The sequence below is a fragment of the Meleagris gallopavo genome, chromosome 8 (genome assembly GCF_000146605.3).
Source record: "Meleagris gallopavo isolate NT-WF06-2002-E0010 breed Aviagen turkey brand Nicholas breeding stock chromosome 8, Turkey_5.1, whole genome shotgun sequence".
NCBI classification, from domain to species: domain Eukaryota; kingdom Metazoa; phylum Chordata; class Aves; order Galliformes; family Phasianidae; genus Meleagris; species Meleagris gallopavo.
Window position 1 is genome coordinate 17,830,542 of NC_015018.2, and position 14,651 is coordinate 17,845,192.

Sequence of the window (14,651 nt, forward strand, 5' to 3'; positions counted from 1 at the left end):
GAAAGTAAAGATTGTTCCTCTCAGCTTCTATGGGCGCGTGGGTTATTAATGTAAATGGCTTAAACTGATGAGGGGAATTATGGCACCACCTCCTACTGCATTAGCTATTAGCTTGCTGTTATCTTTTGTGTTATTTTTACTGCAGATAATTTGGTTACAGCTGTTCTGCTCCAGTGAAGCAGAGATTAAGTGAGACAGTGTGTTGAAACTCTGGACTTTCAGCTCCCTTAGCAGTTAGTACAAAATGAAAATGAGAAATGATGCTTCCTCTGCTGCATGGATTAAAGATCTGCCAATGGTGTTGCAAGTGTCTGTATCCAGACAACATCTAGGGAGGGTGCAATGCAAGGTAGGAGGAGGCTCTTGGAAAATAATGTTCTTTGATCAAATAGCACTGGAGGATCTGTTGCAAGTGATGTGATTTTAAACTGACAAAGGGGGAAGTGGATCACTTAGGCTTGCTTATGAGCTGGGAAAGGGAAAACTGTGTTCTCTCTTGGATGATGTTAAAATTCTCTTTAGTATTTTTGTGCTTCTGCCATTCATTTTGCCACTGGTTTTAGTTCACATTGCAACTAGGAAAGTACTGGCTAATAGATGAACAGCCTAAGGCAGGAAAGCAGTGGCTATGTTGGCACAGCCTCTGGCAGCCTCCATGGGTGCATGCTTTGTGTGTGCCCTAAGCTGCCTGAAGGCCTGTGCATGTGGCTCTCAGCTGAGCTCACCAGAGTGACCATTGTCATGTTCACTGAAGCCACTACCCTTGTGTGCAGCTGGCTCAGAGTGTGACCTCATATTTGCTTGAAAAAAGCATCCAGATATAATTAGTTTGGCTAATTATAGAATCCTTTGAGTTGGAAGGGGATCCTTAAAGGTCGTCTAGTCCAACTCCCCTGCGGTGAACAGGGACACTTACAACTTGATCAGGTTGTTAGAGCCCTGTCCGGCCTGACCTTGGATGTCTCCAGAGACAGGGCATCTACCACCTCTCTGGGCAACCTGTGCCAGTGCCTCACCTTTCTGTAAAAACCTTTTTCTGTTATATCCAATTGAAATGTCCCCTTTAGTCTGAAACTTTTCTCCTTGTTCTATCACAGCAGACTTTGCTTAGTTTGTTTCCTTCTTTCTTAAAGCTCTCTTTTAATACTGAAAGATTGCTCTCAGGTCTCCCCAGAGCCTTCTCTTCTCCAGAGTGAACAGCCCCAGGTGTTACCAAATCCTGGTTGATTTAACCCTACTGTCTGTACAGACTGGATCAGAGTATTTTCCTCTGATTCTGAGAGCTTTGTTTGTTTATACAGTGTTAAAGAGCTGCTTAACTTCTGATATAATCCTTATGAACTAAAGCCATGATTTTGCTGCTGCCTCTATTGTAGAAAAATTTCTACAATTAAGGATGAAAACAATCTGCTAGAACTGTTGCATGCAAGAAACATCACTGCATTGAGAAAAGTCCCTGTGTTGTACAGACATCTTCCTATTATTTTCATAACCCAACCATGTCTGACAGGGAAATCAATCCCTTCAGGCCTTTCTACTTCTACATTTGGAAACATTAAATGTTTCCAGTCAGAGTACTGTTGTGAGTTTAAGCTGGAAGGAAAAGCAATTTTTTCTTCCTGAATTCTTTTTCAAGCATTTGAGTGAAGGAAATACTCACAGAAAACTGATGGATTTAACTACTTAAAGGAAAATCTCCCAAGGTTTTAGTCATTGCAGTACCACAGTTCCGCTAAATCTCAAAGTAATTGTAAAATGCTCTAGCAAAAGCAGTTTTGGAAAATATCTCAATTTCCTCCGTAGAACTGCTTAAGCATCACCTCCCGTTTAAAACAAATTACAAAGCCTTTCAGGTATGTTATGAAGAATAATAAAAAAAAAAAACAGATCACTGAGAAGTAGTCTTCTACCACATCATGGCTAATCAGAACTTCCTTATGTTGTCAGTGAAGTTTACAGAGCTTATTTGCCTCTTAATCTGAATAGATGATGTGGCTACTTCAGTAGAGAGGTCACAGACTTTATTATTCAACTCAACTTGCAAATATATTTATTTTAAGAGTACTGCATTTGTGGAAGGACTGTGCAGAGTTTTGTGGTGCTCTGTTCCTGCAGTAGTTTGGTAAACCTCCAATTTAAAAACAAAAGTAACAATGATCACACGCTTTTCTTTGTGAATATGGTTTTCAGAAGGAATTCCTGGTTAATCTTGATCTAGGCAGAGGCATGCAATGCCTGACAGGTTTGTATTTCAACTGAATTACATTGTTTTGGGAGCTTGGTAGGTTCTGAGCATGTGGTTCATTTGTTGTTCTTCACTTCTGCTTTCCTCAGGAAATAAGTGTAGCAGCTCATCAAGTGATTCACAGTGGAAAGTTCAAAGAACAGAGTGAGAGCTACTGCATGCACCAAGGTCCCTAGTTGGATAGAAGCAGTAAAGCTCTCTTTATATGCATGTCCCTGTTGACTGTAAGAGGAGCTGCTGGATCTAGGAGCCCAGGTATGTCATACAATTTTCTGCGAAAGCAAAAGGAACAGATACAACTACTGAAAGGAACTGCAGCATGATTTGCAACTGGTTTATTTTTGTAGAATCATTTTCTAACAGCAAAAGTAACGTAAATTGAAAGAAAAAGCAGAGCTGTTTGTTTGCATTCTATATTCTAGGAATGTTAACAGAGTATTTCTGTTGGTGCTGATAGTGGAAACTAATCAGATTTTGTCCTCATAATGAGCTACTATTTTGAGATAAGTACAATTGCCCTTGTCATGTTCCTTTGAGTTTGTAGAACTATTTTGTCTGACTAAATAGAATTATTCTCTTTACTCTTGAGTTGCAGGGAGGACAAAATACCTCAAAAGCAGGTATTACTGGTACCTGAGCTGCTTCTCTCTTGGCTTCATCAGAGGCATATACAAGTCAGAGAAGAAACTTACCAAATAGATATCTAGACATGACTTTTTAAAACAGGAAAAAAAAATGAAGAGTGAATGCATGAGAGGCAGCTTAAGACACTTTTATATGTTTTTTGAATTCCATGGAGATGATCTTAAAAGATAAACTGCTGGAAAACGGTAGGAGTGTTTCCTACTGGAGTGCAACTTGTTCTTTAAACAGTATTCAACCTTTGCGAAGCTGACAGGTGTTTTAAGATTTCTTTTTATTTTGCATTTTGTCAGTGCTTGGTTCAAATCATCAACCAGACTAGGTCTCTTGTATGAAGTGTTGTGTCAGAAGTTATGAAGGGCAATTCCCTTTCTCAAATAATCTACAGTTAAAATCTACAGGAAATGATGGGTAGGAAACTGAGTCCTGCATCTTAAAGATCTTTGCAGTCCTCATAAGGGAGAAGATAAATAGTGTGATGACATCAAGGTATGAATCTTGTTGGTGTGCCTTTTTAATTTTGTCTCATGAAATAATATGTCAAGTATGATCACTAGACATAGGACTGAAAGGTGTAAATATGAGTGCAAGCTCAGTAGAAGGAACAAGAGTGGTTAGGAGATATAAAAGTAAAATAGTAGATAGTCTGGCACAGTGCTGGTTCAGAGGTACCAGTAAGGATTGAATGGTATGAGTTACAAAGAGGGAATTTGTGGTTGAATTTATGGGATAAACCAGTTCATAAAAGAAATAAAATATTTTCCACAGCTTTTTGGGGGAGAGGTAGTGGAATCCCTATTTCTAGTATTTCAGAAAATTGACTAGCATGATTTTTCAATGAGCAAGCTATCTTGGCTGCCCAGAAGAGGAAAGGGGTTGTAAAGAGGCATTGCTCAGTGGATTTTTAGGGTGCTGTGATCTGTGTGATTCCAACAGTCAACAGTCCTAGTTTTTAAATTTCCTTAAAAAAATTTTTTGCAAAAATTTGGTATCAGACTTCATTGTGTCTAGGTCAACCACCTTGCTGTGAGACCCTTCACTGATAACAAATGATTTTAAATGTTTAAGTGAAATTCTTGATTGTGGTGCAGATTAGGTGTGTGGTTTTTTTTTGTTAGCATTATGAAATCATCCTTTAAACTGCTGGTGGAGTTGAAATCTCAGGTAAATATAATTTTTAATTAAAAATATGTTTTTTAAAAAACACTAATGCTTGGGTTCAGTCATTAAGCTTTTAATATCAACATTACTTGCCTTTCTACCAGCTTTGGTAAAGTCTTTATTCCCTTTCATGTTATCTGTCTGAAAATACAAAGCCTAACTGCAGTGTGATTTCACACAAGCTTCTTTTAGAACAAAAGGGAAAACACAGCAATAAGTTCCACTTCCTCTCTGTTTCCTGACACCACTTTCTGAATGATAGCATTAGGTTTCTTTTGTATATTTTCACTTCTGTGTCTTTTTAAAATATTATTATTCAAACTCACTTTTTCTATAATTGTGATAATTATAACTTACCAAAAAGTGAAAGGAGCTCTTAATTTAAAATGAGGATTAGGACAAATGTTGGGGTGTAGTAGAAAGTCAAAGATTAGGCCTTTTCAAAATATCTAATTTACCCTTATTTTCAAAGATACTTGATTCCTAGACTCTGAGATATGGTGACTGCTCCAGGGGATTAGTTATCTTCCATGAGCAACAGAAAATGTGAACAACTTAAAAGCCCAAATGAATCTGTAGATCAAGAAAGAACTATTAGGATTAAGAATATATAAAACAGAAGATGCAAGTGGAGAGAACAGACTAATAGTATATTCGGTGTCTGACATCTAATTTAGTGTGTCTATTGTAGTCTCAACAACTGGAGTAAATAAGGAGGTAAATTGCATTTGCCATTTTGCTTTCAAGTACTTCTAGAAATTAAAGATTTCAGTGTGTTAGTATCTTATGTAGTTGCCAGGGCTCCAATTCTCTTCAATGTTTTAATAAATGATCTGGATGTAGATCTCAAATGTGCACTATGTAATTTTGCTGATAATACTAAATTGGAGGGAGCTGTTGACTCCATAGAGGGTAAAGAGGCCTTGCAGAGAGATCTTGACAAACCATAGGACTGGGCAGACTCCAACTGCATGAAGTTTAAAAGGAGCAAGTGTTGGATTCTACACCTGGGACAGGGCAATCCTTTGGGTATGTGTAAAGATAGTAGGACAAGTAGCTGGAGAGAAGCCCCATGGAAAGGGATGCAAGGATTCTGGCTGATGGCAAGTTGAATGAGCCAGCAGTGCGCCTGGCAGCCAGAAGGGCCATCTGTACCCTGAGACACACCAGGTCCAGCACTGCCACCAGGCAAAGGGGGGATGTCCCATTCTGTCTGTGCTGTATGGCCTCACCTTCAGTGCTGGTTGCAAGGTCTGGGTGCCACAACATGAGAAGAACATAAAGCTATTAGAGAGCATCCAAAGGAAGCTACAAAGATGGTGAAAGATCAGGAGGGCAAGGTGTACGAGGAGTGATGGAAGTCCCTAGGTTTGTTCAGCCCAGAGAACCTCTGAGGGTTCCTCTCCAGTCTACATCTCCTCAGTAGAGAGTGGAGGGGTGCTGCTGATTTCTTTTCTTAGTAGCCAGGAGGAAAGGCTTGCAAAGTAAATTATGAATAGAAAGAGGAAAAAATTGGTAAATATTTTTGGCTCTGTTCAGGTAGTGCCACTATTGCTCAGGTGCTGGTCTTGTGATGTAACAAGAAGCATTGCATTTCACCCCTCTGCCCTGATTTCATCATCTGTAAAATGACTGCCTCTGTAAAGAACTTTGAGCTTCTTATACAAATGATCAAGGTGAATCTAGGAGATGGGAGTGGGTTACTTATTACTTAGCATTTATTTAAGCTTAGCAGAGTAGTTTCCAAGGCAAGATGTTTCTATTAGGTAAGAAGATGGTGCAACTTGGGATGTGATTGCAGCCTCTTTGAAAAATTGTCTCTGAGCTACGCTCTCATTGACTCTGTAAAGCAGTACCCAGGCATTTTCAGAACATGGTACAGCACTGTGATGACTCAAGTGGGCTGAAATCCTGTACCAGGGCGAAGTATAACATATGACAAATGTTTCTCCCACACAGTCATGAGGAACAGTGTCTTCCTGTTTACTCTTTACAGTCAGCCCTGTGAGTAGAAAAAGTGTGATGTGTTGTTCTGACAAAGATAATTAAGGAAAACAACAGCAGTGAAACACGAGCTGTTGTTGAGGTAGCAAGTTCCAGACTGACACTGTTGAAGGGTGATGAAAATCTCATTGCCCTTCACCTCCTAATGAAGGATTGAGTATAGGCCATGGTAGAATTATCATCCTTTATATTGTGAATGATCAGTATCTGCATCCAAATTTAGGTCTCTTGTGGGACTGTCAGCTTGCTGCAGACAGTGTGCTGCCCAGTGATTAGCATTCATACTTAATGAAATTTATAACCAGGATCTTTTGTGCTATTCTGTTGTAGATTTGATTATGGTAATAATTACATTTTTTTTTTTCTTTTACAACTGAGACAATTGAAGAAGACTGACTCAGTATCAAAGTTGGATCTAGAATCCGTATTTCCTACCTGGTTTATCAGTTTGTCCTTCTAAAGCCCATATGTATTGTGTAGGGGGAAAAAAAACATGCATGTCTCTTGGGAGATAGCTCATTCATCTGATTGCAGGGTGATAATGCTATTGTGCAGAAGCAGGGTGCTTAGCCATTAAAAGTAGAAAAGAATCAGTGGCTGCAAGCCTATGAACATACTAACTCCAATCACTATGACTATCAAAGTCTAGTTTTTCAAGACAGTGGGATAGTATGGGATGATGTCAACTGTAAATACAGTATCTTTAACTTCATTTCTGATTTCAGTATGGACAAAGCAGCTGAGCTTGTGTGGCAGCTGGAAGATTCATCTTGCGAAGCAGGGCAGCAAGAGCAAAGCCCTGATCATGTTGATAAATCAGAAGTGCCTGAACAGCCTGCACACAGAAAGGACAACCTACCCCAGAGTCATACTCTCCAGTGGGAGACTCTATGCAGACAATTTGTAGAATATGAGCAGGCGGCTCCATTTCTCATCCCAGAGGAACAACAGAGAAGGCTGCTGGACTTTCTTCCCTTCTTCTTAAAGGTTTGTTCTCCTTATTGCCTTTGATGCAGATGCCAAGGATGTACACTGAAGTTCTGTTTCTGTGTGTTTTGTGGCCACATTAACTGCCAACAGAGTTGATTAGTGTATGAACTCTGGCTAGGAGATGGACTCTTTTATTTCATTGAGAGCCTTAATACAGTGTCCTGTTCACCTCTCATCTAACTAACCTGTGTTAGCATGAAAAAAGTATATAGCGAAGCATGGCTTTGCTTATGTGAATGGCTAACTTGCTGGAATATGCTGCTGGTAGAGGTGTCTTTCAAGGTGGGTACACTGAGAAATGGTTACTTCATGTATGCCTCTACTGTTCTCTTACTTAGTGGAGGCTGGGCATAGTTTCTGTCTGGGGAAAATGTGACTGTGGTATGCAGCTAGCTTGGAGAAGTGCAGAGTTGCAGTGTGAAAGGCGGGATTTTGGGGTTAACGGGGCAGCACTAATGTCTAATTCTTGTGCTTGAAAGAGGTGTTACAGATAGGGAAACTGCAGCATGAAAAGTGGAAGGTCATTCTGTGGGTAAGAAAAGAGCTTTGAAGTAAAACACTTCAGTAAATAAGCTACTCTGCCATGTTCCCTAGATCTCTCATCAGCCAACAAGTTCTAATCTGGCGATTTTGAAAGGTGAAATTAGAAGAGCCCTTTAATCAATTGGAACCTTTTTGATTTTTTTTTTTGTAGTGTGTGAAAAATGCAGCGAGCTGCCTGAGTGAGCTGTACAGTGACAGGATAGCACAGCATAATCTTGAGAGAGGCAGAAAACCTGTCCTATATTTAAATGTATTGTGGCTGTGTAGTATAGTTTTTTCTCCTGAATTACCTATGATATTTATGGGTGTAGAGGAGATTCTGCACTCTCTCATCATGTAAACCTTCCAGAAAGAAAACAAAAGCTTGTTTTTCATGAAACTGTATTTTAATGATGGCATATTTTATCTGTCTGTACTTATGTGTTTTCAGTGTTCTTAGGTGACCAAGCTCAGATCTGTCCATTCCCTATGTATCTGAGCCAGTTTTCTAAAAAGTAATGGGCAAATGAGGAAAAAATGTTGTTAGACTTGGTAACTGTCTATGTGAGAGCATTGTGGGACACAAAAAGTGATGTTACTATGAAGAATGTATTGAAATGTGTGTGCAGGGAAATAACTGCTCAGTGCTATGAAATCCTTGCTGTCCATTGTGGCAAAGGAGAAATAAGTTCCAAACAGTCAAAAGTATTTCACTCAGCTGTGTGAAGAATTACAAGTTTCGCAGGTTCAATCTTGGTGCAATGGAGGGCTTTGAAAATGCTATAGGTGCTGATGAGAGTTAACAGTACTGAACGAGGTAACCCTTTGGTATCTTTGTGATGCAAACAAACTCAGTGTGGACTGAGTTGCTGGTAGTATCTGGCAACTACTACATTTGAATGCAAGCTCACTGTGATCCAAGGCAGTGCAGACAAAAGGAATTGAAGGGTCTGAAGAGGCAATGAGTACACTGCCTGGAGCCTCAGAAGTGGCCTTTTCATTTAATCTGAATCGTTCTACATGTGTTTTGTATAACGACTGAGTAAAACTTCCACTTTTCACAACTTCATCTTCTGAATTTGTTTGCATAGAATTGTGTCCCTTCTGAACCAAGAGCTGTATCTGGACAGTAGAACTGTTCCTGTGTGTGTGTGTGCGTACTCTCCTGCCACTGAAAATGAATCTCAGTCTCTCTCTCCCTGCATATGGCACTACAAGTACATGGACAGGCTTGGCTCTCTTGTGATCTCACTGCAGCCTTTTGAACTCCCAGAATTATGGCCTTGAAAAGAGTCAGTGTTCTCCTCTCAGTTTTCAAATAGGGCTCTTCAGAATAGAGTCACGACTGATAATGTTACAGTTTTCTGTGGTGAGACACTGTTTTATTTCATGGATCTACTTTTTAAATAACTAACTGCAGATTGCACTGTTATTTCTCTGAGACAATGAGGGGCAACTTTTCCATTTGAATTAGGATGTAGTTTTTCTATTTTTCCTAGGACAGTTTTCAGAGTTCCTTTCCTTCCTCCTCTTGAAGCTACATGGAAAGCATACAATCCTTAATGCTTTTAAGATATAAATTGATTCCAATTAAGATTGCTTGCATGTATAGTATAGTTTCTCCAGACTGCCCACTCCCTCTTTTCTAAGCAGTGTATTGCAAGTTCTAGGAGTTGATTTGCTGAAGTGAAGTAATTATTTTAAATTTCTAAAGGATATTACGTTTACAAAATATACTCTAACATTTCTTGTTAGCTTAACGCTTTCCTTTTGTGTTCTAAGAGAGGGATTCTTCACCTTCCGTTTTCTCAAATTTATCAGAAGATCTTTGAGATGCTTTGTAGGCATTTAGGACCAGATGTCTGCCTCATCATGTCCTTTCCCATAAGACCTTTACTTCCTTCTTCTGATAGCTTTCTACTTTACGTTGAGTCCCTCATTTGGCCTGGAAAGCACATCTTTGTTTAAGCTGTATCTGTTATAAAGTTCTTCGTTATATTAACTACTCTGTTTCTTCTTACTTGGGCTTTATGCAAGTCCTCTTTATCCCTTTAAGGGTTTTATCTGTTCTTTCCTTGTTGAACCATACAGGTGCTAATGCATCACTGTCTGAGAGGTTTGGATCTTACTGGATGTAGAGAAGGCACTAACTAGGAGCTAGCTGAAATGTGGACGCTCATTACTCACCAACAATCCTTCAAGCAGAAGGAGAAGAGAAAAATGTCAGCTATCTAGGAGTAGGCTGGGAGACATTTTAATGTGATCTTTGTATCTTCCCTCTTGGTGCCTCAGAAAACATTAGAATCTTCTATTACAGGGATGGCTTTCAGCTTAGCATTTCTCCATTCAGCTCTGCTCAAACTTCAGAGGGAAATGTCATCCTCCTTACATTGAAACAGTTTCTTGTTCAGCATAGGCAATTCTAACGTAATGCTCTATAAAACAGTTGGGAATCTGTACTTTGCTGCCTGTTCCCTCAGCCTGTGAGTAGGAAGGACAGATGGTAAGAGCAGACTAGGAGTTTGTGACAGAATCTTAAACATGTAGAAACAGCCAGGCTTAAGAGGAAGAGAGAACAGATTAGGTTGACATCACATTACTTGATTTTCCCCTGAAGGCAGACATTCTGGAACACAGTCAGGTTGGTTTTCTTCCAGATACAGATCTTTATATGTTAAAAACTAATTCGTTTTTAGAGGAGACTGTATTTTAGGGGTTAGCATCTGACTCACAGGATGATCACCCATGGAATTAAACCAAAATGCTAGTGGCCTGATCTGTAAGTAGCATTGTTATGAACCTTTGATTGAATAATATTGTTAGTTTAAAATGAATTGCTAGAGACACTGTGTACCTGCATTTCACTCTCATGTAGCCTTCCAAAAAGAGGCACTTCCAGAGAAGACAATTATGTGAAACTCTAATGAAGTGAAACAGAAGTGCTTGCCTTACTGCCTAAGTTGTTCTCTGCTTACAGTTTGCTCTGTGTAGGTATGAAACATCTTCTCTGCAATCTGCCCTCAGCAGAACAAGGAGGAACAAATAACTTGGAAAAGCACTAGCATGCTTTTTTTGATACAAATAATTATTGGCACAGGGGCTATGACAGACACTTACACAGTTATGATTGTATCCACTGAAGAAAATAAAGTAATTACTGTCTGGCAGATGCATTACATGATTCACACAGAATCATGGAATCACAGAATGGCCTGGGTTAGAAGGGACCTCAAGGATCATGAATCTTCAACACCCCTGCCACAGGCAGGGCCACCAATGTCCCCATTCAATACTAGACCAGGTTGCCCAGGGCCCCATCCAATCTGGCCCTGAATACTTCCAGGGACGGGGCATCCACAACGGTAGTTCCAGGTAGACTGTTGTATTTGTAGTGTGAGTGCTTCTACCAGTCCGTTTGGAAGCATTAGACAAACAAGACTGGAAATTTATGGGGGAATTTTATGTTTATTGGTACTTATTAATCCATCAAAGACATGCTTTATCAGAAACATTTTAACAGTTTTTCAAACTTGGATTTCAGGCTTGGGAACAGTCCGCTGGAGTAATTGTATTCCCTAGCGTTCAACTGCTAGCCAGTGAGGTTTCCAAGCTTCTGACGAAGGAGATTAAGAGGACCCTCAATGGCAAATCTGCAGGTAATGATTCCTGTTGCTCATCCACTGGGATTTTGCTCTCATCTGCCTGTATTCTATGCTGCAGTGGTATGCTTAATATGAAGGAAAGAAAATAAATAAATAAATAGAAAATGCTAGGTGTAGGAAGCCAGACCTTCTAGAAGGTGTCAGCTAGCATTGGTCTTGTACGACTGCACTGAAGATCTGGCCTTGTATGCCATGCTGACCTTATTTCAGAACTTGCTATGCAGTGAAAGAGTAGGCTACACTTAATATTCCAAAGAGCTTTCTATAATGTGAAAAATACTTGCTAGCCCTATATGACTTTCCTGGTGGCTGTTATGCATTCTTTGCACCAGTCAGCTGGCGAATTTCATGTCCTGAGATGATATTCCCAGTGAAGCTCATCAGTTTATGAAAAGCATTTTACATAAACTGGCCTGAGCCTAATGTTGGATCAAAACCCTTTAATGTATTTTCATTCACCTCATTAAGCTCTTGCTAATATAATTTTATAAAATTTGTCAGATCTTTTAAGAAAAGATCAGTGTAATATTTTAACCTTTCATTAAGGAATTGAAGTTTAATGTTTTTGTACTAACAGAGGAAGCTCGGCTGGCTTTGGAGCATTTGCTACAACAGAAAGGGGAAGTAGAAGATGGCCATTTGCTCCTGAAATCAGTGTATCTGCTCTCACGGACTGACTTGGTAAGAGAAATAACTACAGGGGATTTTTTATTTATTTATTTTTTGTTGTTGTCGTTCTGAGAGGCTGGGTAGCTGCCCCAGCAGTGAAGCCTTATAGATCTTATAATTTTTGTGTTCTTCCTAAAGCTTTATGCATCAGCATATCTCAGGTACACAGTCAGAGCACATGGCATGGTTTATATCTGAGGCTTTTCTAAAAGAAGGAAGTAAGTGCTCTGTGTTTTCAGATGCCTGATGAGCAAAACAAGAAAGGAATCTGTTTTTTCTAGTCTTCCTCTGATTCTTAACTTTTCTTTTGCTCCAACTTATGCAGCAAACGGGTAACTGGTAAGGATCTATTTGTCTGATAGCACAGTGGTTGGATTTTTATTTTGAAGCACTCCAGAGTATGTAGAGTCTGTACAGCTGCTCTCAATGCAGACTGCTATCAATACTACAGCCTGGTACTAGGGTGTGAGGGGTATGTTTGCCCCTGGTATCCAGCTGTGCAGTTTATCTTATTCAGATGAATGATTCTAGTAGACCTAGTCTAAGTCACAAAGGGAAGTCTATAGTTAGACACAGAGTGAAGTTTCTAATGAGATTTGTGCTTTTCAGATATAAAATGATGTTTTTTGTAGTACAGACTCTCACAAAACTTCATATCACAAACCCCACTCTTTTCTTTAGTTTGCTGCTGATTTTTATTTTGATTATTGCATGCCATACTGGCACCCTGGGGTGCCACTTCTCTGAGTTGTACAGAGTCATCAGTGGAAATAGAAAGAAACTAAGTGCTGAGAAATACTGCAGAGAAACAGTGTCTTACATTTATAAAAGGGATAATAACTGTTAGTTATTTGGTAAGTTAGAAAAATAACAGAACTATAGCTAAATTACCTCTATGCTGAGTCAAGGATGGATTGGAGAATTCATACTGTTGTCCTTCCAGGCTTCTCTAGCTACAGAATATCTCCTTTGAGCTAATGATAAAGAAGGCTCTGTCATAATACTATTTTAGCTGTTAGTTTGCAGGTTGCGTGCTTTATCAACTGCAGATATCCTTACGCAGAGTATGGGATCTGTCAAAGCTATGTAATTCTGCTGGGATGGAAAGTCCTAGGAACAGCTATGGCAATGCACAATCAGTGTGTTTGCTTCTTCTAGGCAAGTTTGTAGAGCTGTGGTATGATTGCGATGTGTACTCTTAAGAATAAAACTCTCAAGTAGCCAATTCAGCTTTCATGACTACTCTTAGTGTGTAGAAACAAGGAAAGCACAGCTGGCTTCAGGAGGGGCTGACTCTTCTTTTCCTCACTTAGAAAACAATGTGGAACATCATTGGATCAGGACTTCCAGCTGCTCTGTTGCAATGCCTGTACCTTTTCTTTACTTTTCCTCTGAAAAGAAACACTGATGGAGAGACAAATGAAGATGAAACTCAGAAGATGCTTGTTGAGGTGAGATACCCCTCTGGGAGCTTCTTCCTCCGAGTACTCATATGTTTACTTGGCTTGGGATTGGAGCTCGTGGTGATTCAAATGAGCAAAGAAAGGAATAAGATAGGTATGAAAATTATTAAATAATCTGAGATTATGCAGTAATCTCTGTTTGTGTTTAATAAAAAAAAGTAATTAAAACTGGAAAAAACTCCAGAATATCCTACTAGAAGTTGTTGTTTTATCTTCTGGTACCTGTATAAAAACTGTGGTGTTTTATTTTTAATGTTTATATTTCCCCATTCATCCCCCACTTAACTTCTCCAAAACTACCGATGGATGGAGCAACCAATGGTTTAGATTTTTGTTTCTCAGACCTGGTTCACAATACTCAGTTCTCATTTTACAATACAGTTCAGATGTTTGGTAGGGCTTTGATACTATGGTGCTGTGTAGCAGTCCCTGTAAGCTATGTGTGACATGCCCCAGAATTTTCTGCTGTTTTGTTTTTTCAGTGCATGTGTATGACTGTACGTTAGTGCTGGCCTTCATTTCCCTTTATTTCCCAAGCATTTGTAAAGGTGTTTATTCCAGCTGTTTTTTTCTTTACAGATAATGCTTAACATGTACAGAGAGGAACAAGGTGTAGAGGAACTTTTGGCAGCTGATAAGCTTCAGTCATTAATTATAGCAGCCGCTTCCCTCTGGGACCAGTGTAGCCATCCATGGAAAGTACCCACAGGCCTTGTGCTGCGAACAATTTCAAAGGCTCAGACCAAAAACAGCATCCTGTACTTACAAGGTGTGGCTTCACAACTTGGCTTCTCCTTTCCTTGAGGTTGCCCTGAGAATGAATTCTCAAGAAACTGATCTCTAGGGTAGATTTTTGTTTCTACGTAATCTGGTACTCGGTCAGCTGCAAAGAACAGACTCTTGATTTTCTGGGCAAAAACATTATTTAGTGCCTATAGACATCTGGAAACCGAGGATTTTTCCTACATACTCAAAAAGAAAACTACTGGCAAGGGTCCATGTCACTTAATCACGCTAATGTAGACTAGCAAAAGATGTATTATGGTTTTTATTTATTTTTAGGTAATGTGACTCAATGTATGGGGCTTGTAAACATTCTAAATTGATAGATTGAGGAATAATAGTTTTAAGTACTGAATGGTTTAGTAATTTGGAAGCTATCCTGGAAGGACTGTCCATCAAATTAGACAAGAACAACTAGTCCTCGTTGCTCAGAGCAAAATGCATATGCCTCAATACATATGCCTCATTAAGCAGAAAATTCATCTGTGAATTCTGCACAGGATGTGATTG

The 14,651-nt window shown here is 39.4% G+C and overlaps 1 protein-coding gene across 1 annotated transcript in view; it reads left to right on the forward strand.

Moving 5' to 3' along the window:
- The first annotated feature begins 257 nt into the window (after positions 1 to 257).
- WDFY4 (WDFY family member 4) overlaps positions 258 to 14,651 on the forward strand; it is a 125,887-nt gene continuing 111,493 nt past the window's right edge. The window contains 7 exon segments of the mRNA XM_031554435.1: positions 258 to 349; positions 2,335 to 2,500; positions 6,778 to 7,039; positions 11,106 to 11,220; positions 11,804 to 11,907; positions 13,209 to 13,346; positions 13,938 to 14,127. Of these exon segments, the coding sequence (XP_031410295.1) occupies positions 6,779 to 7,039; positions 11,106 to 11,220; positions 11,804 to 11,907; positions 13,209 to 13,346; positions 13,938 to 14,127 (808 nt within the window). The 5' untranslated portion in view covers positions 258 to 349; positions 2,335 to 2,500; position 6,778.